The sequence below is a fragment of the Bos indicus genome, chromosome 21 (genome assembly GCF_029378745.1).
Source record: "Bos indicus isolate NIAB-ARS_2022 breed Sahiwal x Tharparkar chromosome 21, NIAB-ARS_B.indTharparkar_mat_pri_1.0, whole genome shotgun sequence".
In the NCBI taxonomy this organism is placed as follows: domain Eukaryota; kingdom Metazoa; phylum Chordata; class Mammalia; order Artiodactyla; family Bovidae; genus Bos; species Bos indicus.
This window is the reverse complement of record NC_091780.1, coordinates 27810581-27838389: the sequence shown is the minus strand read 5'-3', so window position 1 is coordinate 27838389 and position 27809 is coordinate 27810581. Positions and strand designations below refer to the sequence as shown.

The window sequence follows — 27809 nt, the reverse complement described above, 5'->3', positions numbered from 1 at the left end:
ACTGACACAGTTTAGATGCAACCAACTTCAGAGGGTAGATGGGTAAATAAACTGTGGTACATCCAGACCATGGAATATTATTCAACACTAAAAAAAGAGTTATTTGTCAGAAAGGCATGGTAGAAGCTTAAAGGAATACAACTAAGTGAAAGAAGGGGCTTCCAGGTGACACTGCTTGGTAAGGAACCTGCCTGCCAATGCAGGAGACATAAGAGACACAGGTTTGATCCTTGGGTCAGGAAGATTCCCCTGGAGGAGGCATGGCAACCTACTCCAGTATTCTTGCCTGGAGAATCCCATGGATACAGGAGCTTGAAGGGCTATAGTCCATAGCATCGCACAGAGTCAGACACGACTGAAGCGACTTAGCACGCATGCAAGTGGAAGAAGCCAACCTAAAGGGACTTTAGAGTGGATGATTCCAACTATACAACGTCCTAGAAAAGGTGCAACTATGGAGAAAGTAAAAATTCAGTGGTTTCCAGAGATTAGGAAGAGGGAGGGATGAATAGGCAGAGGACAGAAGATTTTTGGGGCAGAAAATACTGTGTATGATACTATAATGGTGGATAGAAGTCATTTTAATTTGTCAAACCATAGACTGTACGATGCCAAGAGTGAAATAACACATATTATCCACTTCAGGTGGTGATGATTTGTCCATGTAGATTCGACTTTGGTAAAAAATACACTACCCTGGGGAGAAGACAATGGCACCCCACTCCAGTACTTTTTGCCTGGAAAATCCCATGGACAGCGGAGCCTGGTAGACTGCAGTCTCGTGGGGTCGCTAGAGTTGGACACGACAGAGCGACCTCACTTTCACTTTTCACTTTCATGTATTGGAGAAGGAAATGGCAACCCACTCCAGTGTTCTTGCCTGGAGAATCCCAGGGACGGGGGAACCTGGTGGGCTGCCGTCTATGGGGTTGCACAGAGTCGGACATGACTGAAGCGACTTAGCAACAGCAACAGCAGCAGCACACTACCCTGGTGGAGAACGTTGATAAGGATGGGGGGCAGGGAGTTTATGGGAAATCTCTGTACCACCCTTTCGATTTTGTTGTAAACCTAAAATGGCTCTAAAAAAAATAAAGTTTTAATTTTTAAATTTTTAAAATAGAAGTGTAGTTGATTTACAATGTTGTGTTAGTTTCAGGTGTACAGCAGAATGATTCAGTTATCTGTGTCTATATCTATGTATCTTTGGCACATTGTGCAGTGTGTGGGATCTTAGTTCCCTGACCAGGAATTGAACCCAGGTCCCACGGTGACAGCACTGAGTCCTAACCACTGGACAACCAGGGAATTTCCACATATTCTTTTTCACATTCTTTTCCTTTATAGATTATTACAAGATATTGAGTATAGATCCGTGTGCTATACAGTAGGTCCTTATCTTTTATCTGTTTTATATATAGTGGTATGCATCTGCTAATCCCAAGCTCCGAATTTATCCCTCCCTACCAACCTTTCCCCTTTGGTAACCATAAATTTGTTTTCTGTGTCTGTAAGTCCATTTCTGTCTTGTAAATAAGTTTGTTTGCATCACATTTTTAGATTCCACATAAAAGCAATATCATACGATATTTGTCTTTCTTTATGGCTTACTTCACTAAGCTTAACAAAAAATAAAATCTTAAAAAAAACTGAGTAGGGCACCAGGCTATGGGCGCCTCCTTTCCACCCAGGTCTCTGAGGCCTCTAGGTCTCCCTCTGGGGGAGCCACTGCCAGCTGCTCGTGGGGTATCATTCCCATACATGGTGTCTATTTTCTAGAAATTATCCTGTGGCTTGCTTTTTCACTTACCATAGCTCAGTGATTTTCCCCTATCGATAGAACAAGAACATCCTATTCTCTTTCAAAAAATTTTTTTGTTTTCTCAAAGAATTGCATTGATGACTATTCTATGATTTGGGTAATAATCCCCTACTGATAAGCAGTAGGTGACTCCCAGCCTTTTGATATCACAGACAGTGATGCAGTAAATAGCCTTGGGCCTGTGTCAGCTTGTTTAGGCACATTTGCAGAATAAAATCCTAAAAAATGGCGAGTGAAAACATATAAGCTTTGTAACTGCAACAAATGATTGCCAAATTACCCTTGATGGTAAATGTACCAGTTTTCAGCCCCAGCATCAATGTTACATGAGGCCCCAGTTCTTCACAATCTTCAATATTTTTAATTATAAAAATAACAGTTGGTGAATCTGAGCACCAGTTAGAAATATTACTTATAAAATGACTATAGTGCAATGGGGCCTGGGAGTCTAGAGAAGACCAGGTTCTTGACAGCAAATCGAAGACCTGATCAGAATGACTTCCCTGATGGTCCAGTGGTTAAGACTTTGCTTCCCAATGCAACAGACATGGATTCCATCTCTGGTTCAGGGGCTAAGATCGCACATGCCTTGTGGCCACAAAACCAAAACATGAATGGAAACAATATTGTAGCAAATTCAGTAAAGACTTTAAAAATGGTCCACACACAAACACACATCTTAAGGAAAAACAAAACAAAACAAAGACCTGATCAGAGACTGGACAATTTTGTCAGCTTTTCCAATAACTCAGGTCCCACCAGGCTCCGCAGGGCACTGGCTGGCTCTAGGGGCACCATCATTCCCCTTCTGTAGACTCTGATTTTCATGCAAAGCACAGGTTTCCTAGCCCTACGGAAACCACAAAAGCATATTTCTGAGCCATTTCTCTTAAAAGGAACCAGAGGTAAGATCCTGAAAGGCTTGCATTCACCGTTCTTGGAGGTGTTTATTCAGATGTTTTGGGCAGACTCACCGTTACTATTCATTTTATAAAAGTAAAATAATGAATTCTGAGGTTGGTTTGGGAATATCTCAGTCTAATGTCCACTTTTTTCCTCTTCTAGGGACAGAAAGCTTGGATAGAAAAAACCTTTTGCAAACGAGAATGTATCTTTGTCATTCCCAGCACTAAAGACCCTAACAGGTAAATTGGAAGCCATAATTAAGACGTTATTCAAAATATCCCTTGTCCACCAGCTGCCAGCAACTATTCTGGTGTTTGAGGGAAAGGGAGGAGGAGTCAAGGATGCCCAGAACTTATTCTCCATGTGAGTCATTAAGCAGAGAGTCACCTGGGCTATAAACTCCTGTCAGGATGCAGACAGCCAAAATGACCTACAGATTCAATGTAATCCCTATCAGAGTTCTGGCTGACTTCGTTATAGAAATCGACAAACTGATTGGCATGGAATTGCAAGGGATCCAGAATAGCCAAAACAATCTTATAAAAAAGAACAAAGTAGAAGGGCTCATGTTGCTGCTGCTGCTGCTGCTAAGTCACTTCAGTCGTGTCCGACTCTGTGTGACCCCATAGACGGCAGCCCACCAGGCTCCCCAGTCCCTGGGATTCTCCAGGCTCATGTTACCTGATTTCAAAACTTCCTACAGTTCTACACTAATCAAGGTAGTGTAGTACTAAAATAAGGGTGGACATAAAGACCAATGTAATAGAACTGAGAGTCCAGAAAGAAACCCACTTGTCTGTGACCTGTCTATGATTTTTTGGCAAGGTTATCTAACCTGATGGAGAAAGATTAGTCTCTTCATCAAATGATGCTGAAACAACTGGACATCGAGGTGCAAAGGAATGGCTTTAAGCCCCTACCTCACACCACATATAAAAATTAACTCCAAATCTATCACATATCAGATGTAAGGGCTAAAACTATAAAGTTCTTAGACAAAAACATAGAAGTTAATCTTTATGACCTTGGATTTGGCAAATGATTCTTTGAATTGACACCGAAAGTATGAGCAGCAAAAGAAATACACTTTCAATGTTAACCTGTGTAGAGAAATGTTTTACTAAAGCAATGGAAGAATTTAGCAATACTGAAACATCCTTGAGGGTCAACTCTATATGGGGGGGTGGGTGGAGAGTGAGTGTCCTTTGTCACAGAATCTCAGTGATTGGTGGCCGTAATCATGTTGTCAAGACACCAAAAAGAATTAAAGGACTTCCCTGGTGGTCCAGTGGTTAAGAATCTGCCTGCCAACTGCAGGGGACACAGGTTCAATCCCTGGTCTGGGAAGATCTCACATTCGTGGGGCAACTAAATCCCTGTGCTACAACTAACTGCGCCTGTGCTCTAGAGCCCATGCTCCACAGCAAGAGAAGTCACTGCAATGAGAAGTGCTCAACTTAACTATAGAGTACTCCCCGCTCACTGCAGCTAGAGAAAGCCCGGATGCAACAACAAAGACCCAATATGGCCAAAAATAAATAAATAAAAAATTTAAAATAAATACAACAATCCTTAAAAAAAAAAAAGAATTAAGATGTGTTCAGTAAGAAAGGGTGGTCATCCAATATGTTTAAAATAGATATGCAATGATTATCTGGAAAAGGACACCATAAGGGGTATTTCTGTCCCCATTTAAAGCTGGATGAGGAAGGTGTTAGCCTGCTTCTATTCAGGTTAACACATCATTAGGAGGAGAATGTTCTAGAAAGACCAAGCTTTGTCTTTGTTTTCAGGTGTTGCTGTGGCCAGCTCACCAACCAACACATCCCTCCTCTGCCAAGTGTAACAGCCAGCAAAAATGGAGAGGAAAACAAATTGGTGGAAGTTCATCCTGAAAAATGGTCTGTTGGCAAACACACCCAGAGCTACCCCACAGATTCCTATGGGATTCTTGAATTCCAGGGTGGCGGATACTCCAACAAAGCCATGGTAAGAGAAGCCTTGGGAAGGGGTGTCATTAAGCCACAGCCTCCATCAGAGGCCCAGCCTCCCAGACTCTGAGACCGAAGATAGCTGGGTCTTCTTTCAAGAGTGTGATGCAATCTTCCTAGAGTTTTCATTGTAAAGACAAGAAATATATCTGCACACTCCACTTTTTAGCCATGAAATTTGGAAACTGGGCACTATGATAAAGAACACATGGTGTGCTGTGCTCAGTTGTGTTTGACTCTTTGCAATCCCCTGGACTGTAGCCCTCCAGGCTCCTCTTTCCATGGTATTTGCCAAGCAAGAATACTGGAGTGGGTTGTCATTTCCTCCTCCAGGGACTGAACCCAGGTTTCCTGCACTGCAGGCAGATTCTTTATTGTCTGAGCCACGAGGGAAGTCCCAAGAGTACTGGAGTGGGTTGTCATTTCCTTCTCCAGGGCATCTTTCTGAATCAGGGATCGAACATGCATCTCCTGCATTGCCAGGCGGGTTCTTTATCACTGAACCACCAGGGAAACACAATATGCTTTAAATCTATACCAAGAATCACAGTCCAGCCGGACTCTACAAAGACACTGTTCCATCTCCAGGGATAAGAGACTAATTATGTCATTTGGTTTTTAGGGTTGTTTGGGGCTTTGTTTTGTCTTTTCTATTAAATAACTGCAGGCATTGAGCCACCCTTACATGGGTGAGGAGCGCCTGGAAATATTTCTCTCTGAAGTCCAAGCCCAGCCTCCCTTGGCGGGCATTCAGCTGGTCCGAAAAGACAAGAAGACGGCAGCCTTGCACATTTGCATGTAAACAGGGAGTGCCCTCTGCCTTTCTGAGGAGCCCTGCCAGAGAGGGGAGGCGGCAGCACTGGGATCCCTTTCAGCCCATTCTAAATAATACTCCCACGGTCCCTGTCAGGCCATTTTTGCTATTTTATTCTATTTCACTGGCCCAACATCATTGTTCAGATAAAATTCAGAAGTGTTCCAAGCAAATACCATAGCATTGGGTCCTCCAGAAGGGCGCCCTGCCTACTGGCCAGGACACAAAGAGGCGTTTCACAGGGGCCAGTGCATGGACTCATTAACCTCTTCTTCACCTTGAGGGAAAGGTCCAGCCCCGAGATCAGTTACAAGCCCCATTTCCAGCACCCATCCCCTCTAAGACATCCTGTCCCACATCCAGCTGAGCCAGCTTGGGACCTTTTTTAAAAAAAATTTTATCGGACTACAGTTGATTTTCAATGTTGTGTTAGTTTCTGGTGTACAGCAAAGTGAATCAGCTATACATATACGTATATCCAATCTTTTACAGTCTTTTCCCATACAGACCATGAGCAAGTTCCCTGTGCTATACAGGAGGTCCTTATTAGTTCTCTATTATATGTATAGTACTGTGTGTAAATGTCAACTGGAATTTCCCCATTTATCCCTCCCCCACACCTTGGATTCTATAGGCTTCCCTGGTGACTCAGTGGTAAAGGATCTGCCTGCAATGCAGGAGACTCAAGTTAGATTCCTGGGTTGGGAAGACCTCCTGGAGAAGGAAATGACAACACACTCCAATATTCTTGCCTAGGAAATCCCATGGACAGAGGAGCCTGGTGGGCTACAGTCCATGGGGTCGCAAAGAGTCGGACACGACTGAGTGACTGAGCACATAAGCATGCGCAGAACTTTACTGCAGTCAGCTTTGACCTGTTATAAATATTTTTGATTCAATAGTAAAAGAGAGATGGTCCAGGAAGACTGAGATTTGGGATTTGGGTGGGGGGGAAGGGGAGGGGGATTGAGTTGACTATCACTGGATTAGACTGGATTTCACTTTCTTCCATGGGTTTGGAGGAATCCCTGGCTTGAACAATGCAATTTAGCAACTGATCACGAGCACAGGGAATATAGCCCAATGATGACCAATTGTTAAAAAGCTTTACATAAAGTAGATAAATTCCTAAGTTGCTCTAAAATTTTTGTAAACCTAGCAGGCATATTTCCTAGAAGTTTCCAATGAACAAAAAGTATCCAGAAAAAAAATAAATCTGGAGTAATTTCTTGCTCCTATGAATGCTAGATACAGTGAAGAAGTATTTCAATTGTTGTTTAGAACTATGCATGGTCTTTGCTTTGAAATTTTAGAGTGTGTTTCCTTTGAACTTTGGTTTAATTTTCTACAAATTTGTTTCTACAAATTTTCTACAAATTTCTGACAAATTTGTTAATTTGCAGATATTTGTGCATGTGTGTGACAGTACTTAATTTTTTTGGGGTTATGTACTTTAAAAATATTTTTTATTGGAGTATAGTTGCTTTACAATATTGTGTTATTTTCTGCTATAAGTCAGAAACAGAAAAACAAATGTCATATATTAATGCATATATGTAGAATCTAGAAAAATGGTACAGATGAACCTATTTGCAATGCACATAATTTTTAACAAACTAGTTAAATAATTAAAATAAATCTTTGCTAATAGTAACATCTTTCAGTATTGGGCAATTTCAGGATTCCTTTTACTCTCAGTATTAATTATTGTCATTACTGAAGTTCTGATACTAGGAAAATTGGCTGGGAACTTTGACAAAATAAATCATCCTAAGGCAATGAAAAATGCAATCCACTGCAGTATTCTTGCCTGGAGAATGCCATGGACAAAGGAGCCTGGTGGGCTACAGTCTAGGGGGTCACAAAGAGTCTGATGCTACTAACACTCACACAGCACAATGCAATGAAAAAATAAAAGATAAGGTTTGCCAGGTAAAATACAAGACTCCCAATTACATTTGAATTTCAGATAGATAACATGTAATTTTTAAGGATGCCCCAAATATTGCAGGAAGCACACATATACTAAAACATGTTCCATTGTTCATGTAAAATTCAATTTTAGCTGTGCATTCTATATTTCTACTTGCTGAATCTGGCAACCCTCCAGTGTTCCTTCCCATCGTGTGGCCACGGACTTGCACAGAGGGCCCCAGATCCCTGCCAGAGAGAAAGGCAGGAGGCTGTCACTTGAACCGGAGTGACAGTGACATGAGAGTCAGACCCAAGAAAGGGTGCTGAGGGCCACACCCTCTTTTGCAGTATATCCGGGTCTCCTACGACACCAAGCCAGACTCGCTGCTTCATCTCATGGTGAGAGACTGGCAGCTGGAGCTCCCCAAGCTCTTAATATCCGTGCATGGGGGCCTTCAGAACTTTGAGATGCAGCCCAAGCTGAAGCAGGTCTTCGGGAAAGGCCTGATCAAGGCTGCCATGACCACTGGGGCCTGGATCTTCACCGGGGGCGTCAGCACGGGTAAGTGTCGACCCTCTCCCTGGCTGTGAATGTGCAGACCCCGAGATCACTGTGGTTCCCTAGAAGCTTTGGGATAATTAAGATCAAGAAACAAAACATGCTGCATCCTGAGATTGAGACAGGCTGGGTCCTGAGACCCTTCGCTGCAGTGCTGGCACCTGGACTCACCTCTCCTTTAGATACAAAATCAAAGGAACTAAAGAGAGAGTCTCATAAAATTACTTTTATGGGACTAAAAAATATCTATGTGTATGCACAGTTGGGATGAATTCTGGATCCAAAAGATACAAAGAGACCAAAAATAAAAACAAAAACAGCTGCCACTTCGGAAGAGCATGGAGCAAGAGCAGTGGATCAGGAGCGAAAATAGAGTATTGTGCATGCCCCCTGCACACAGCACCACCTAATAGGTGGGCAAAACACCTAAGTCACCCCTTCAGCCTTACCCCTGGACACACTCCTGATCCTCACTCCATGTAAGGAACCAGCTCACCCCACCTTGGGAAGCAAGCAAGGGCACCTGTTGTTTGTTCTCACTATCCCCCCTGCTGCAGCAGGGACCCCAATAAAGTCTTGCCAGAATCTTGTCTGGCTTCTGCTGCTGCTGCTGCTGCTGCTGAGTCACTTCAGTCGTGTCCGACTCTGTGTGACCCCATAGATGGCAGCCCACCAGGCTCCCCTGTCCCTGGGATTCTCCAGGCAAGAACACTGGAGTGGGTTGCCATTTCCTTCTCCAATGCATGAGAGTGAAATGTGAAAGTGAAGTCGCTCAGTTGTGTCCCACTCTTAGCGACCCCATGGACTGCAGCCTACCAGGCTCCTCCGTCCATAGGATTTTCCAGGCAAGAGTACTGGAGTGGGCTGCCATTGTCTGGCCTCTAGTCAATCTCTATTGATGGAGGAAGGCCAAGAACCCGGGTTGGTAACAATAATATTTACGGCAGAAATGAAACTTTTATGTGGTATCTTGGTATTTATTTTGGTATGATCATGATAATGGTCAACATCTCTAGCACCTACTATGTGCCATTCTTTGACATGAGCACTGGACAATACCTCATTTTCACTGAGGCTTCTGACAATCCTTTTCCCATCACTGAGGCCCAGAGAGGTTGAGAAACACACCTGGCCATCTGACTCAGCTTTAGCTGAATGCAGACAAAGGGAGACCCTTACTTCATCCATCCTTAGGTCTTGGAAACTTGTGAAGAAAGTTCCTGTACAGTTGCTTTGGTTTTTATTTTCCCTTTCCTAGGAGCTAATGCAGGATGACTAATTTTTATGCACTCAGACTTTCAGTGATTCAACCCTGTTCTGCAAGAAGTGGAGCATCTCAGAGCAGGGAGCCCTAAAGTTCCTGAAAAGTGATTTGATGGGAGGTAAAGGGCAATGGCACCCCACTCCAGTACTCTTGCCTGGAAAATCCCACGGACAGGGGAGCCTGGTGGGCTGCAGTCCATGGGGTCACTAAGAGTCAGACACGACTGAGTGACTTCACTTTCACTTTTCACTTTCACGCATTGGAGAAGGAAATGGCAACCCACTCCAGTGTTCTTGCCTGGAGAATCCCAGGGACGGGGGAGCCTGGTGGGCTGCCGTTTATGGGGTTACACAGAGTTGGACACGACTGAAGCGACTTAGCAGCAGCAGCAGCAGCATGGGGCCTGCAAATATGACTTACGGCTGCTCACAGGTGTCATCAGCCATGTGGGGGATGCCTTGAAGGACCACTCCTCCAAGTCCAGAGGCCGGGTCTGTGCTATAGGAATCGCTCCCTGGGGCATTGTGGAGAACAAAGAAGACCTGGTTGGAAGGGATGTAAGTATTTTCCCAGAGATGTGCAATTTTAAAAAATCGAAGCCTTTATTTTGATGTCATCGTAGATTTCACCTGCAGTTGTAGGAAATAATAAAGAGAGGTCTCATGTAGCCTTTTCCCTTTCCCCAGCAGTAACATCTTGCAAAATGATGATACAAGACTTCAAGCAGGATTCTGATCCCCTCAGTGCCTCAGCAGTAAAGAACCCACCTGCCAGTGCAGGAGATGAAGGTTCTATCCCTGGGTCAGGAAGATCCCCTGAAGAAGGGCATGATCTAAAATGTTGGGATGTCGGGACTTCCCTGTTGCTTCAGTGGTTAACACTCCATGCTTCCATTGCAGGGGGTGTGGGTTCAATCTCCGGTCAGGGAACTAATCCCACATCCCATGAGGTGCGGCCAAAATATGAAAAACAAATTTTTAATTGCAGAATTAAGATACTGGGTTGTCATGACTAAAGTATTTTTTCTAATTTAATATAAAAATTGCAAAAAAAAAAACCCCACAAACTTTCAATAGAGAGGCTAGGGAAGGCAGAGCAGGTTGAAGTGTATGATTAGATGAAGCCGTAGCTCCACATCTGAGTGCTTTTGCTTCTCCTGTTAGTCTTACTGTCAAAGTTCTGCACCTCTGACCTGTGCTGTGCATTTAATCAGGTGACACGGGTGTACCAGACCATGTCCAATCCCCTGAGTAAGCTCTCCGTGCTCAACAACTCTCACACGCACTTCATCCTGGCCGACAATGGCACCCTGGGCAAGTACGGGGCCGAGGTGATGCTGAGACGGCAGCTAGAGAAGCACATTTCTTTGCAGAAGATCAACACGAGTAAGTTGTTCTGTGGGCTCAGGGCTGTCCTGCAAACCGGGCTGGAGAAGAGACTGTCTGCAGGCATTTACAGTCTTCCCCTGACTCCTCTTTGACCATAGCAAGACCCTTTTCCTTGGCCACCAACCAAATCCCACTCCTTGAACTGCACTAGGATGCTTTGCCCCAAGTTCACAAGGAGTGTGGACCTGATAAACAGCCCCGCAGCCGTTGTCACAGTGATGGCATTCCCCACTATGTTGTCAGTGGTTCTCATTTCTTGTAATGAGTTACTGTAGTTACTTTAATTTTGGGGGGAGTATATTTGATTTACAATGCTAAGTTAATTTCTTCTGTACAGCAAATTGACTGTTCAAACTGCAGTGATTCTTAATGTCAAACAATGATCAAATGATCTTAAAGGGTATTTTGTTGTAACCATTATTGGTAAGATTGCAAAAGACAGTCTAGATCTTAGAAATGGTCATTGTAAATCATAATTAAAGGGTCTGTAGGGCTGCAGTGTGGTTGGAATGAGACAGCGTGCTATGAAAAGTTGTGGATTTCCAAGGAGCAGCTGCCTGGCTGATGGCTGTCACATTTTTGCTGTTCTGGCCACGTGCATGTTCACACCGCCCAACCTCCCCTGGCTGTGTGACCTGTGGGCTTCCCTTTGTCATCCTTTGCCCAGGGTTCTGAGTGGGGCAGGGACAGCAAAGGGGTGCTCAGTCGTCACCTCCCACAGCATGGAGCTTCAGTAGTCCAGCCTGAACCATGAAGAACCAGCTCTCCTCTGTTCTAGAAAAGAAGGTGATTGGGTCCCTGGAGTCCTGAAGATCTCAAATTTCAAGCCTTGCAGAGGCTGGAAATCTGAAGGGCAAGTCCACATAGTTTTGGTCCATTTCTTCAGCATCTCTTGGTTGATCCATTTCTCCAGCATCTCTTGGTTGATCCATTTCTCCAGCATCTCTTGGTTGGTCCATTTCTCCAGCATCTTTTGGCTGGAGAGCCTGCCTGGTACATACCAGACCCTCAACACATAGCTTCTGAAATGAATATAACTGAGGTTACTCTGGTAGGATACTGCAAAGCTGTTCACAATGGGACTTCCATGTCAGTCCAGCAGTTAGGACTCCATGCTTCCACTGCAGGAGACATGGGTTCTAGCCCTGGTCAGGGAACTAGGATCCTGTATGTCTTGAGGTGCAGGCAAAAAAAAAAAAGTTCAAAATATTTAAGAGTTACTGACTATAGAAATGCATTGTGGAAGCAAACCAGAAACACTCAATTCCCCTGCTTGAAGTTCTTAGACCTTTTCCCAACTGTGCTGGCAGTTCCTATCCAAAGTCCTTCAGAACCGTGAGACCAAGGACATATCTTCTATTCACTAACTTATTCACCAAGATCAGATAACTCCCATCACAACAAACAGACACTGGGGAAACATGCTCAGAACATAGTCTGTCCTGGCCAGTTTGAGGGTAAAATTGTGAAGTAGGAAAATGGGTCTCTGCTGCTCCTTCAGAGAAGGCAATGGCAACCCACTCCAGTACTCTTGCCTGGAAAATCCCATGGATGGAGGAACCTGGTAGGCTGCAGTCCATGGGGTTGCTACGAGTCGGATACGACTGAGCGACTTCACTTTCACTTTTCACTTTCATGCACTGGAGAAGGAAATGGCAATGCACTCCAGGGTTCTTGCCTGGAGAATCCCAGGGACAGAGGAGCCTAGTGGGCTGCCGTCTGTGGGGTCACACAGAGTCAGACATGACTGAAGCGACTTAGCAGCGGCGGCAGCAGCAGCTGCTCCTTCACTCCCACTATCTCCCCTCCCACTCAGAATCCTGGGTTCTTGAGGCCCTCCTGTTACCACCTGCTTCCCAGAGCCCACCTTCTGGTTCTGCCACCAGAGTCGGCTTGTCCTACCATGTTCAGAAGAGTCCTGTCATCTCATAGAGGCAGAGGGAGGACTCTGGGGGAAGTAATTATTTTTTTAATTAATTTTTTATGAGAGTGAAGTTGCTTTACAAGGTTGTGTTAGTTTCTTCTGTACAGCACAGTGAATCAGCTATATGTATACAGGTATCCCCTCTTTTTTTGGATTTCCTTCCCATTCAGATCACCACAGAGCACTGAGTAGTAGAGTCCCCTGTGCTATACAATAGGTTCTTGTTAGTTACCTATTTTATACCTAGTTGTATATATATGTCAACCCCAATCTGCCAATTCATCCTACTCCCCCGCCTCTTGGTTTTTCTCTACATCTGTGTCTCTATTTCTGCTTTGCAAATAAGATCATCTGTACCAATTTTCTAGATTCCACATATATATGATGTTTGTGAAAACACAATTTTAATCAGTATATTTTTATTGAAATATAGCTGATTCACAATGTTGTGTTAATTTCTGCTGTACAACAAAGTGTGTGTGTGTGTGTATACATATATATATATATACATATACACACACACATATATATGATTCTTTATGGGAACAAGTTATTAACTGGGGAGCTAATGATGGTCCATGGCTTTGCCCTCCTAGATAACTCACTGCCTATTCCAGGCACTGGAGGCTAATCAACAGCTGCTATACCTATTATAACAACACTGCACATCATGACACCACTTGAGGTTGACAGAACACCTTGACTTGACAGCCTCACAGTTTCTTATACTTTACATCCGTTGCTCCTTCAGGAGATAGAGGAGGCCCTGTGGTGATTCACCTCTTACTGCAGTTCAGGGTGGCCTGGTGACCAGTCCCAGGTCATAAGGCTAATTCACGTGAGGCTGGTATTATAGAACAGAGCTCTCCTAGCACGGGTCCAGACACCGTCTGCAGTGTCATTCTTGAAGGGACACCCATCCAGAGTGGGAACATCACCCAGGACAGGGCAGTAGGGAAGTATTCTTATAGCAAGAAGAATCTTTCATGTTTCTTGCATCTCACCTTGAAGCATCTTGTAAGCTACGTGGGTGATACATACAGTTGAACCACATACGTGTTGTCAAGTTCGTCATTTTAAGGCTCTGTTTTTTCCAATAAGCCTATGATGTGGGCTTTGAATAAAAGAACATGAGCAGTCATCACATCCTGAGGGCCTTCAACTCTCCCAGTGAAAACTAACCCTCTGTAAGCGCACGTCCAGGCCTAAGGGTTTCCTTCTTCCCCATGTTTCAGGAATCAGAGCAAGGGGTCAAATAGGGCCTTGACAGTGGTCTGAACTTGGATGTGGTATGTGTTTCAGGGCTGGGGCAGGGCGTGCCCCTCGTGGGCCTTGTGGTGGAAGGGGGCCCGAACGTGGTTTCCATCGTCCTGGAATATCTCCGAGAAGAGCCCCCGGTCCCCGTGGTGGTCTGCGATGGCAGTGGCCGGGCCTCAGACATCCTGTCCTTTGCCCACAAGTACTCGGAGGAAGGAGGGTAGGAGCTCTGACACGTTAGGAAGGGGGGTGGGGTTTGAACTGCCTCTTGTGAGGGCCAGAAGGAATCGTGGTATGGCTAGCCAGCCCAAAAATATAAGAGAAGGTAGTTTTTCTAGCTCTCCTGTCCCACTTCCCAGGGTCAGTAAGTGAGGGTGCTCTCAGAAGCAATGTTTCTTATGGATTCTTTCTTGGGTGGGGGGAGGGTATGCGTTCTCTCCCAACTTCATTTTCCCTTCTAAGCTTTTCAACCTAATAGCCTGAAATTTGGGGCTTCCCAGCTGGCTCAGTGGTAAAGAATCTGCCTGCCAATGCAGGAGACTCAGGTTCAATTCCTGGGTCAGGAAGATCCCCTGGAGTAGGAAAAGGCAACCCACTCTGGTATTCTTGCTTGGGAAATCCCATGGACAGAGGAACCTGGTGGGCTAGAGTCCATGGGGTCACAAAGAGTCAGATACAACTTAGCGACTAAGCACTCACACAGCCTGAAATTTAGGACAAGTGTAAATGCAGCTGTTGACTGTGGTCCCTTTTGGTCTCCTATCCTGGTATCCTGGAATATCCTCCAATGGTTAATTTTCAAACCAAAGATACCAGACAGTATCACATTCAGCAGTCCTCAACCTTTTTAGCACCTGAGACCAGTTTTGTGGAAGACAGTTTTCCACGGACAGGGGACAGAGGGATGGTTTTGGGATGATTCAAGCACATCATGTTGATTGTTCCCTTTATTATTTATTACATCAGCTCCACCTCAGATCATCAGGCATTATTAGGTCTTGGAAGCTGGGGACCCCTGACTCATACAGATTTATTCATGTGGATTTCACCTGTGTTTTCTTCTTTTTCCCATCCCCTTCAAACAGGATAATCAATGACTCCCTCAGGGATCAACTTATAGTCACCATCCAAAAAACGTTTAATTACAACAAGACGCAATCACATCAGCTGTTTGCAATGATCATGGAGTGCATGAAGAAGAAAGAACTGGTAAGTGTCTTGAGTGGATTCTCTAGGCAGCTCCACAGAGAGAATTGTTTCCTTTCTGATGCTGCCTATGTGTGCAGGATGAAGTTGTTCCTATTTTCATTCAGGCTTTTCCAAGAGGCAGTTTACAGATCCTGACCCAGCTGGCAATTCTGTCCATGTGAGGGAAGCAGGCAAAGCACAGGCAGGTTCTCCTCAGAGTAGGGATACAGATGCATCGGATCTTGTGTGTGTCAGGGCACTTCAGGCCACATCCCACCAGTTCTGAGGCTGATGTCATCAATGAGATTTAAAGTGTTGGCGTCACAGGGACTTCCCTTGTGATCTCTATGCTTAAGACTTTATACTTCCACTGCAGGGGGCTTGGTTGGATTCGATCCCTAGTCAGGGAACTAAGATCCCACATGCTGTGTAGTGTAGCCAAAAAGTAAAAAAAAAAAAAAATTAAATAAAGCACTGAGGAGTGACATACACCATGCTTGCAGATGTGCTTAGAAAATTCTACAAAATACCCTCATTATTTTCTACCCTTTGCCTCCTTCAAGGGGAAAGTGAAAGTGTTAGTCACTCAGCTGTGTCTGACTCTTTGTGACCCCATGACTGTAGCCTTCCAGGCTCCTGAGTCCGTGGGATTCTCCAGGCAAGAATACTGCAATAGGTTGCCGTTCCCTTCTCCAGGAGATCTTCCCATCCCAGGGATAGAACCTGGGTCTCCCACTTTGCAGGCAGATTCTTTACAGTCTGAGCCACCAGGGAAGATTTTTTACCTCCTTAATTATTCTTATAAGGAAGAGGCACTCTTGTTAGACAGGCACTCTTCAAAATTCTAAATCTACAAATTTCCTACAAATGTATCAAATCTGAGTAGAGAGGCTTTTGTCACTTTCAGTAGCCATTTAGATATCAGCAGGCATGTCCTGCATGGGCTCCCTCAGCTCCAGGTGGGGTGAAGAATAAAATAAAGTCCAAGTGAGGATTCCAAATGCTGTCCCTTCTGGAAATCAGAAGGCCCTGATGGAAAATCCCCTTGCTCTAGGGATGGTTGTATTAGCATTGGCCTCTGAGGTCCCTTTTTTAAACAACACTCTAATTCTCCCTCTCAATTTCCACTTTGCTTTATTCAGTCTTTTCACGATTAATTTATTTTCAGGTCACTGTGTTTAGGATGGGTTCTGAGGGTCAGCAAGACATCGAGATGGCGATTTTAACTGCCCTGCTGAAAGGTGAGCTCTTAGAAATGGCCCCTCCTGTCCTTTCTGTGCTGGCCTCCCCAGGCCCCACTCTTGGCCAGGAAACCCTCCCCCTGCAACCTCCTTCCGCCAGGAAATGTGTCTGCTGGGGATGGAACCCTGAGCTGGCCAGGCTGCCTAGAGTTATTGTAGTCTAAAGCCGTGGTAGATGAGGCTCCAAGTGGGTTCTCTGGAGGGGACTTTTCTGGGAGGAGGGAGCAATGGACCACTGGTTCTTGATGGCTAAGAACCAGTTTCCACTGGTAGCTAGCTCATGACAGGTTTCAGCTCAGAGAGGGTAAGCATGAAATGATTTTTCATTTGTGATCCCTGCATCTCACAGCGCTCCATCAATTTTCGCAGACTCTCCTAATGATAGGCTGCCACCTGGCTGCTTGAGGGGTCACCTCCCTCCTCCACTGCGAAGTGGAGGGTGCTGGAGGAGTGAGGGGCAGGGGTCCCCACTGGGTCAGCCTCCTGGTGGTACTGAGCTGGTCTCCCTGCAGTAGAGGCTGGTACTCTGGACTGTGCTCCCCTTTGATCTGGAGGAGCAGAGCCCCTTGACCTGGCCTGGCAGGTGTCTGGGTGGCCCCAGGGCTCCTGCCCTCTTGCAGAATAGGAAACTGGGGTCCTTGGCTTCCTCCTCTGTTCCTCCTGGGAACAGAAACCTCTTTCCTGACATGGAAAGAGGTTGCCTCCATCCTCCTCCCAGCCAGCTCTTTGAAAATACTGAGTCACTCAGGGACCAGAGAAAAGGGTGAGATGCTGAGCCAGCCTATGGAAGCCCCTGCCCCCCACCCAGGCCCTTCCCCCACAACCCTCCACAGTCCAGGCGTGAGGTGAGAACTGCCCCGTCTCTTGCCTTCCAGGAACAAATGCATCGGCTCCGGACCAGCTGAGCTTGGCGCTGGCTTGGAACCGTGTGGACATAGCTCGGAGTCAGATCTTTGTCTTTGGGCCCCGCTGGCCGGTGAAACTAAGTCTTTTCAATCTATACTGTTTGTCATGACTTTGTACAGAGGGTTTATTAGTACAAGCTCCCTTGTGCTGTGGATCTCAGAAAATCTTCTGGGGTTTCTGATGACCCAATGTCTGGTCGCTTCCCTGGTGGTTCAGATGGTACTGAATCTGCCTGCGATGCACAAGATGTGTTTTGATCCCTGGATCAGGAAGATCCCCTGGAGGAGGGCACGGCAACCCACTCCAGTATTTTTGCCTGGAGAATCCCATGAACAGAGGAGCCTGGCAGGTTACAGTCCATGGTGTTGCAGAGTCAGACACGACTGAGCAACTAACACCAACAGTGTCTAGTTGTTAGGATTATTAGGAGTTGTTGCTGTGTCATTTCAAAGAACCAGCAAGAAATAAGAGCTCCTGGCACTAACTTCAGATTCAAACCAGTGCTCTTGAATAAAGAGCACTAAATATTTTATCATTGCTGGTGAACATGGGTTTTTACCCTTTTAAGAAGAAGAAAGAAGATTGCTCTTTAAAATGAAATACAATGATTGCATTGAAAGCATTGATTTTTAAACTATGTTCCATGAAACCCCAGAGGGCTAGGGGACTGTGTGTGTGACCTTTGTGTGTAGACTTTGGGGTGTGGTATGTGTGGATGTGGTTTGGTGTATTGTATATGTGTATCTATGTGCAGTATGTGTGTAGGGTGTGAAATGTATGTGTGGATGTGTGGTGTGTGGTTTACCGTGCATACGGTGTATGTCTGTGGGATCTGTGTATGTGTGTGGTTGTACCTGGGTGTGGTGTGGGGGTGTGTGTGTGCAGATATGAGCAAGCATGATGAACAGCTCTCAGCAACCTCCTGCTCCTTCAATCAAAGCAGCTTCTTTACAACTTGTGGTTACCAAGTGGGAGAGGAGTAGGGGAAGGATGGACTGGGAGTTTGGGATTAGCAGATGCAAACTGTGATATCTAGGATGGATAAACAGCAAGGTCCTACTGTACAGCACAGGGAATTCTATTCAATCTCCTGGGATAAATCATAATGGAAAAGAATTTTTAAAATGTAATATATGTGTATATTTATAACTGAATCACTTTGCTGTATAGCAGAATCCCAGGGACGGAGGAGCCTGGCGGGCTGCCATCTATGGGGTCGCACAGAGCCGGACACAACCGAATCGACTTAGCAGCAGCAGCAGAAATTAGCAGAACATTGTAAATCAACTATACTTATATTTTTTAAAATTATTTTTTTTGAAAAAAGCAGCTTCTTTGATAGGTTTTGTGTATTGGGACTTGGGGAAATTTTTTGTTTGCAAAATTAGGGCTCTGCTGCTTCAAAAGGGGGTTTGGAATATCTAGAGGATTCATGTCGAACTTTAAAAACCTTATTTCTCAAAACAGGTCTGGCACGTACCTTAAAAGTACATTTCATTTTCACAGTTATCTTTTATCCAATTAGTGTGAAGAATTTAAGCAATCAGTGTGTGCATGTGTGCTCAGTGGCTTCAGTCATGTCCAGCTTTCTGCAACCCCATGGACTGTAGCCCATCAGGCTCCTCTGTCCATGGAATTTTTTAGGCCAGAATACGGGGGTGGGTTGCCATTTCTTCCTCCAGGGAATTTTCCTGCCCCAGCAATTGAACCCATATCTCCTGCATTGGCAGGCAGGTTCTTTACTGCTGAGCCACCAGGGAAGATTTAATGCATATTACAAGACATTGAATATAGCTCCCTGTGCTATATATTAGGTCCTTGTTTATATTTTGTTTTTAATTGAGATAAATTGACATACGACATATTAGTTTTAGGTATACAATATAATGATTCAATATGTGTATATTATAAAATCACTACAATCTAATTACCATCTGTCACCACACACAGTTACAATTTTTTTCTTGTGATGAGAACTCTTAAGATCTACTGTCTTAGCAACTTTCAAATATACAACACAGAATTATCAACTGTAGTCACCATGTTGTACATGACATCCCATGGCATTTATTTTATAACTGGGAGTTTGTACCTTTCGATAATCTTTATTCATTTCGGCCTCCTCCATCCTCCATACTAGGTCTTTATGTTAATTCTAAAAATGGAAAAACCAGCAGATTTTACTGTGATTCTGTACAGATTGTTCACTGCTGAGCCTAACATTACAGCTGAACTCAAAGAGAAAGAAAGGTAGCCCTGGGTGAGTCACCAGGGCCCTACAAAGGAAAACACAACAAGCATGAAGGTTCTTACAGTCCATCCATTGTTTAAATTATGCGAAATTTAAATTAAATTTGGACCTTGCCTTATTTGAATAGATGGATGTTTGCTTTCCCTTGCATTTCTTTTTTAAAGAATAATTTTATTTATTTATGGCTTGTTGAGTGTGTTGGGTCTTCACTGCTGCACGTGGACTTTGTCTAGTTGCAGCGTGTGGGGGCTACTCTCTAGCTGTGGTGCACAGGCTTCTCATTACAGTGCTTTCTCTTGTTGTGGAGGACGGGCTGTGAGCACAGGCTCAGTAGTTGGGGCACATGGGGTTAGTTGCTCTGCGGCATGTGGGATCTTCCTGGACGAGGGATCAAACCTGTATCTCCTACATTGGCAGGCAGATTCTTTATCACAGAGCCACCTGGGAAGCCCCTCCCTTGCATTTCTAATTGATTCTCTCTTTTCTTCTTAGCATATTCCTTTCATCATCAAGACTATCTATTCTTTTATTACTGTTCATTGAGTGAATTCCCTTTCTTGTAGTATCTTTCAAAGGCCCTTGTTTCTCTGGAAACATGTGCCTGTCAGTTACACCCAGGAGACCTCAGCCCAGGCTTCTCTCCACACAAGCATCTGTGATTTCACCTGTCATCTCCGGCCCCTCACAATTGTTTTCTCTCGTTTCCATCACTTTCCACAGACACTTCTTTTTGGTGCCTTTGAATTTACCTCTCAGCACCCTTTCCTTTGACAAAAACACACGTCAACTGAAACAGCCACTTAAAGTACATGAATGTACTTCAAGCATTTAAGTAATAGAGGGTCACGAGATCAGGGTCTTTGCCACCAGACAACTGGCCTGTGACAGCTAAGTGTGTGTGTGTGTGTGCTCACAAGTATGTGTGCCTGTGTTGCCTGTGTGCATGTCTGAGTCTGTGTGCTCATGCTTGCACCTGTATGTGCCTGTGTATCTGTGCATGCATGTGTGCACTCCTGTGTACCTGGACGTGTGTGTGTGTGTGTGCACACATGTGCATGCAGAGGGGAGGCACTGGTCCTGGGACAAGGGGAAGCTTTAATCCCTTTCCCAACCCTGCCTGCTTGAACTGCAGCCCCTGGGAAGCCTGGCACCCCCAACGGATAGCAAGGCCACGGAGAAGGAGAAGAAGCCGCCTGCTGCAACCACCAAGGGGGGAAGAGGAAAAGGAAAAGGCAAGAAGAAAGGGAAGGTGAAGGAGGAGGTAGAGGAAGAAACTGACCCCCGGAAGCTTGAGCTGCTGAACTGGGTAGGTGGGATGGCTCTGGTCCCTTTCTTGGGCTCACAGGTCCTTGGAGCCAGTCATCCTCCTCGAGGGGAAGGTCCAGTTCTCACTGCCTCCTCAGCTGCCCTGTGAACTTGCCCCTACCCAGCACCCCCTAGGTACTCATGCCCCTCTCCTGGGCTCATGCAGGTGAATGCTCTGGAGCAGGCCATGCTGGACGCACTGGTCTTAGACCGTGTGGACTTTGTGAAGCTCCTGATTGAAAATGGAGTCAACATGCAACACTTTCTCACCATCCCGAGGCTGGAAGAGCTTTATAACACAGTGAGTAATTGTGAAGGAGGGAGAGTGGAGGGGAGCTGGCCCCATCAGAACACGGCTTTAGTGGAAGAGAGAGGGAAATGGCAACCCACTCGGCTATTCTTGCCTGAAGAATCCCAGGGACAGAGGAGCCTGGTGGGCTACAGTCCTAGGGGTTGCAAAGAGTCGGACATGATGGAGTGTCTAAGCATGAATCATTTAAGGGCCGGTGTTCTCACCTGACCAGTGGGCTCGGCGAGGGTCCCATTCTCACCCACCTCTGCCAGGCTACCCAGCCCCCCGCCCCATCTGTACCATTAACTCAGGGATGGTGCATGAGGACAAGTTTCTACAAAGGAAGAGTACAGCTCCTGGAGTCATTAGCAGAGTGAAAAGTTCCCAGGGTAAGCAGTCATTTGTTTCTGGGGACTACCACTTTTTATGAGGCTTTGATAAAAATGGAAAACTGAGTTTGCACAACAAGGAGCGCCTGACATGAGAATCACAGTGTTTGGATGAAATCCTCTTGGCTTGTATTCTTACCATATGAATTTTGAGATGTGCATTCTCTCTCCTGTTCTAAAATTTTAAGACGTAGAAGTGGTCCTGAGAGGTTACTTGCTAAAACTTGGTGAACTTTTAAGACGATATGGTGCCCTGTGAGATTCTCTTTAAAATAATTTGATAAACGGTATTCAACATATTTTTGAACGTGCGGGATACTTCTTACCCACAACCAGTCCTGTGTTGTAAAGACACAGGCTGATAGTGGATGACATCCCAGCTTTCACAAATTCATTAATTCTATAGAGTCGGATTTTGCTCTAAGAGTTGAAGAGAAAAACATATTTAATATGGCTGAATGCTTCTCTTTCAGAGACTGGGTCCACCCAATACACTTCATTTGCTGGTGAGGGATGTAAAAAAGGTCAGTATTCTCTTTTTGTCTTTGCTTTTGTTTATATATATATATGTATATATATATTTTGAATGAGCTATTTCAAACGTTACTTGTTTTATTTATTTAATTTTTGGCTGCATGCCAGGCAGCACGTGGGGTCTAATTCCCTGATGGGGGATTGAACCTGTGCCCCCTGCATTGGGAGTTTGGTGTCATAACCCTTGGACCACCAGGCAAGTCTCAGTCTGCTGTTCTCTAGTCCTTTACCTGTTGACTTCTTTCAATAAGACATTTTCTAAAGCAATTTTAAAATTTCCAAATGTGGTGTCATTTTATTGGAGGCATAAGAAATCATGAATTCCTCTCTCCATAAAAAGAGTTTACTTTTTTCAAATGTCATCTTCTTCAAGTGTGGTGTTCATCCCACACACAATCGGCTTGCGCTAAATGACTGTTTGGTGGTAGGTTGGCCCCAGCCAGGGGTGGAGGTGGGGGAGGATAGCAAGTTCCTCTCTGCTGCCCAGGGCCCCCATGGTCTACAGGTTTCAGATTTGCCCTCACTCCTTCCCTGTGCCTCTTTCCAGAAGTCCTAGCAGGACAGGCCTCATGTCATTCTGCGTGTCCCACGCAACAGTTCTTGGCCCTGTTTCCTCATTAGACAGTGATAGACACCTCCACTTCACGGCCCCATCGTCCTTTCCAGCACTAAACCCCTTACAGTCTTGTAGGATCCCATCTACTCCCTGTTCTGTCGTGGAGTTTCTGGGGTCCTGTTGTCCGCCACAGGCTGGAGGATCAGACCAGGTTAACATAGAATGATTCATGAGGCCAGAACGCAATGCCTGGCATGAGGAGTGCAGGATGGGTGTTCATGTTCTGAGCAGGAGGGAACAACTCAAACGGGAGAAAAGGGCCCTCAGTCAGAGTCCCAGAAAGACTGGTCAGACTTCAAACAGGTATCTGATTCTACTGATGTGAGAATGTGGCTTTTACTACAAATGTTACCAACCTGGCTTCTTGAACTTCCCCAATCAATAGAGATTGACTAGAGGCCAGACAAGGAATTCACGTGAGGCTTTATTGGGGTTCTTGCTGCAGCAATGGGGAGTGAGAACAAACAACAGTTTCCCTTGCTTGCTCCCTGAGGAAGGGCAAGCTGGTTCCTTAAGCAGTGGAGTGAGAGTAGGTGTGTGTCCAGGGTTAGGCTGGAAGGGTGACTTAGGTGGTTTGCTCACCTCTTCAGTTCAGTTCAGTAGCTCAGTCGTGTCCGACTCTTTGTGACCCCATGAAATGCAGCACGCCAGGCCTCCCTGTCCATCACCATCTCCCGGAGTTCACTCAAACTCACATCCATCGAGTCGGTGATGCCATCCAGCCATTTCATCCTCTGTCGTCCCCTTCTCCTCCTGCCCCCAATCCCTCCCAGCATCAGAGTCTTTTCCAATGAGTCAACTCTTCGCATGAGGTGGCCAAAGTACTGGAGTTTCAGCTTTAGCATCATTCCTTCCAAAGAACACTCAGGGCTGATCTCCTTTAGAATGGACTGGTTGGATCTCCTTGCAGTCCAAGGGACTCTCAAGAGTCTTATCCAACACCACAGTTCAAAAGCATCAATTCTTTGGCGCTCAGCTTTCTTTACAGTCCAACTCTTACATCCATACATGACCACTGGAAAAACCATGGTGCTATATGAAGAGGGCAGTATCCTGATTTTGCCCCAGGCTTCTCAAAAGAGGCAGTTGCAATTTTTGGTCTCTTTGTATCTTTTGGGTCCAGAATTTGCCCCAACTGCACATGCATGTGATTATTTTTAGTCCCATACAGTTCCTTTGTATTTTGTTGTTCAAGGAGAGGTGTGTCCAGGTGCAAGGATTGCAGCGAAGGGTCCCTGGTCCCAGCGTATCTCACAAATGCTCATTGGATCAGAGCAGAATCACTGGGTCTGGGAACCAAGAGGGACCAGGGACTGCCATGCCCTTGTTTCCCACTTTCCCAGATTTCTTAATTTTGGAAGCGCTGAGAGTCAAAAGCCACTGCTACTCAAGTGTAGACCCAACCACCTGGGTCTCACCTAAGTGGTTTCAATCATTCTCCTCCCGCCCTCCCCAGACACAGGATGCCCCCACTTGAAAGCCTCCCACATCTCATGAAGTTAAGGCTCCAATCTAAGACACTTGCATCCACTGGGCCCATTAGATGCCCACCATACGGTCCACCACACGCTCATGTGTTCTGTCTTGGGGCCGAGCATGGTCATATCTGCAGTGCTTTCTGCCCTCAGCTGCAGCAGCCCCTGCTCTGCCTCAGTGTCACCCTCCCCAGGAAGCCCTTTCTCACCTGCCCACACAGGCAGAGTGGGGGTCTGAACATGCTGCTGTGTTGAGATTTGGTGGCTTGGCCATTAACCCCCTCCCCTGCCACAAACAACAAGCTCACAGAGGCAGAGCTGTATCTTGTCCCCTCATGTGAAATCCCTGACTTGATCAAGTATCACTATGAGGGCTGAACAAACTTGCAAAGGCTGAGTGAAGGATGAGGTCCCTGTGCAAAAGGAGGACATTCAAAAAGTGTAGTCTCCGTGAGTGGAGAAGGAAATGGCAACCACTCCAGTATTCTTGCCTGGAGAATCCTATGGACAGAGAAGCCTGGTGGGCTGCAGTCCATGGAGTCGCAAAGAGTCAAACATGACTAGTGACTAAATAACAACAACAGAGTCTCCATGGGATGGATCCCAGGTTTCCGCCATCATTTCAGCTGCAGGAAGTTAACTAAGCCAGAAATAGCACATAGCATAGCATCCTTATAATGGATGGGTCAGCTCTGCCTCCTGGATCAGCCAGCTGCCCAGGGGCATGAGTGACTGGCTTACAGGTGCATGGATGCCCTCAGTCCCTCTCCCTTCTGCCCACACCCTGCCTTCATCTTAACACAGCCTCATCCATTCTGCAGCAGAACTCTGCCCCTTCACCAACTCCCAGCCACCTCAGGGAGATTGTGTTCTTACTGAAACCTTCAGAGTCCCTCAGAAAATCCTGGGGCACCATGTGGAGGTTTCTCCAGGAAGGCCCCAGTCCCAGGAGTGTCCCGTCCTCCCCCTACCTTTCACAGAGTCCTCCTGCCCATCATATGCTCATGCCCACCTTCTGTAGAAAATCTGGACACCAGCCCCTGAAGACACCTTCTCCCCTACAAGCAGCTGTCAAAGCACCTTCCCAACAGGGCAAATCTACTCACATCAAGGAAGGCTTGTACCAGCTACACCATCTGTCCTCAATGGTTTTTTCCCTTAATCAATTTTTTGTTGAAGTATAGTTGATTTACAATGTTGTGTTATTTTCTGCTGTACAGCAAAATGATGCAGTTATACATACATATATATTCTTTATATATATATATATGTATATATATTCTTTGTTTTTATTTTTTGGCCTCACTCTGTTGCATGTGGGACCTCAGTTTCCAGATCAGGGACTAAACTGGCGCCTCCTGCGGTGGAAGGCAGAGTCTCAACCTCTGGACCACTGGGAAGGTCCCTCTTTCCTTTATGTTTATATGCACATTACTGGTCATTCTGTCCAAGCCCACAGACAAGCCCAGGCCTCTCCCCTATAGCCCTGTGGGTTTCTAACTAATCTCATGGGGAAGTTTAACCCATTTTCTGGAACATGGTTCACCCTCTTATCTCCCTCCATCCTGTGGTAACAGATAGAAGATTGTTTAATGCCCCATTGCTTCCGTTAACACCCACATCACCAACAGGGATGGTCACGACGCCAATGTGTGTGATGCAGTCCAGGCTGCAGGTACCTTCTCGCAGGGCCTGAGACATGGCTCCTTTCCTTACAGGGTAACCTTCCTCCTGACTACCACATCAGCCTCATAGACATTGGGCTCGTACTGGAGTACCTCATGGGTGGTGCCTACCGCTGCAACTACACGCGCAAGAGCTTCCGGACCCTCTACAACAACCTGTTTGGACCCAAGAGGGTAGAGCTCAGTGGACACACAGTCTTCTGTGGTTCCCGGGGTCACACATGGTTCTTTGCTCACCTCCACAGTAACTCAGCCTGTTCAAACCCAAACTCATCACTCCATCCCCCCACACATCTTCCAATCCTCCTGCAGTGCCTCTCGGTGTGAAGCATCATTTCTTCCCTCCACACATCGGGCCCACAGCCCAGCACTTGAGCCTTCCCCATCCTTTGTCCACAACTGTCTTCCTCCTGGGATCCTTTGTCTCTGCTTTCTTCCATGCATCCTACCACTGGAACCACCCTGATCCTCCAAAATGAGGAACCTGATGGGGCATTCCTTGCTCACAAACTCCCAAGGCTCCCCAGTGCCTGAGGAATCACTGTCAAGCTCATGATCGAAGCGTCTAAGGCTCTCCCTCATTATCCACACCCTGTTGTGGGTGACCATGTACCACTTTCAGAACAAACTCTACTAATGTGTCAGCCACGTCTCCCCACTTCAAAACCCCATGTGTATCTCATGCCCGGCTCATGTGTGAGACCTCCCATGAAGACCTCCTCTCGCCCCACTCAGAGCCCCATAGCTCTGTGTCTGCGTTTCTGTGGGTGAACTTCTCTGGTTCTCCCTGGGGTGGGGGGTCCCATGTCTGCATGTCTCTCTCCTCACCTGACCTGGACTGACAGAAGCAGAGGAAAGGAAAATAGATTTTAATAGATAAAAGAGTACTTTATATCATTAACTGTGAAGGACAAATGCTTTCCTTAGGTTTGTCCTTCATTATTAATTATACAAAGTACTTTTAAAATTTTATTTTTAATTGGAGGATAATTACTTTATAATATTGTGTTGTACAGTATTAATTGCTTTACAATATTACAATACAATGTTTCTGCCATATATCAACACTAATCCACCAAAGGTATATGTATATGTTCCTTTCCTCTTGAACCTCCCTACCCAAAGTACTTCTTAATCTATTATCAATCTACTAGCGATATCAATAATGTACAACTCACAGTATTGTAACTTCAGTTATCTGATTCCACTGAATTTTTTTCCCTCCCTTTTCATTATGCAGCCAAAAGCTCTCAAACTTCTGGGAATGGAAGTAAGTAGGACTTGTTCCAGTGGTTTCATGGTATCATGGAGCCTCTTCATTTTGTATTTAACATAAAATTGATTGAATTTGTTTTCCATGAATAAATCCACTCCACCACACACCAAGATTTACTTGGATGATTTAGTCAGATTATATTCAAAGGTCATAGACATTTTTTTAAAAGATAAAGCCACCCAACTGACTTTTATTAAAATCAAGAATAAATCAGGCTCACCCATTATTGTTGGCATCATTATTCCCTCTGGTTTTTAAAAGTGTTCTGGAAATTTTACGACATGAAAACATAAATAAAGGAAGAATATATAAAAGGAGGAGGAAATTATTATTGGCAGAAAAATATTTTGTATCTAGAAAGTCCAGGAAAATCAACAAAGTTTCCTCATAATGGGACAAAAATATCCAGAAATAACCTAACAAGGGAACTTAAGAACAAATCACTAGACATTAAAATACATAAATGAGTAGAAGAAGCACCATAACACAATATTAAGACTGAGTATTGTAAAGATTCTTCTCAAATAAACTCATGAGTTAAGTAGCATTCCAATTTCTGTATGGATTCAGGGTAGAAGGTTTTGATTCTTGTTCACAGTTGACACTGACCTTCAGCATAACTAGAAGGGTTATGAAAGTCAGTGTTGCATAATCCCTTAGTCTCTCAGATTGGTTGTATCACATAGGGTTTATCTGCTGAGTGAAGCCTTGGTGGAACTCTCCCATATAATAGCCTGTCCAGTCTTGCTGTGAGAGGCCCATTTTTCACCACCTTAGTAATAACTTTAATAGTAGGAGTTCATCGAGGCTTT

General features: G+C 45.3%; 1 protein-coding gene across 1 annotated transcript in view; it reads left to right on the top strand.

Annotated features, from left to right (window-relative positions):
• The first annotated feature begins 454 nt into the window (after positions 1-454).
• Positions 455-27809, top strand: part of TRPM1 (transient receptor potential cation channel subfamily M member 1) — a 63735-nt gene continuing 36380 nt past the window's right edge. The window contains exons 1-15 of the mRNA XM_070775930.1: positions 455-463; positions 2888-2967; positions 4522-4717; positions 7796-8009; positions 9703-9827; positions 10484-10655; positions 13885-14059; positions 14925-15048; positions 16196-16268; positions 17144-17244; positions 20558-20731; positions 20897-21031; positions 21885-21935; positions 25755-25895; positions 26962-26991. Coding sequence (XP_070632031.1) covers positions 455-463; positions 2888-2967; positions 4522-4717; positions 7796-8009; positions 9703-9827; positions 10484-10655; positions 13885-14059; positions 14925-15048; positions 16196-16268; positions 17144-17244; positions 20558-20731; positions 20897-21031; positions 21885-21935; positions 25755-25895; positions 26962-26991 — 1800 coding nt within the window. The remainder of the gene's footprint in view (positions 464-2887; positions 2968-4521; positions 4718-7795; positions 8010-9702; positions 9828-10483; positions 10656-13884; positions 14060-14924; positions 15049-16195; positions 16269-17143; positions 17245-20557; positions 20732-20896; positions 21032-21884; positions 21936-25754; positions 25896-26961; positions 26992-27809) is intronic.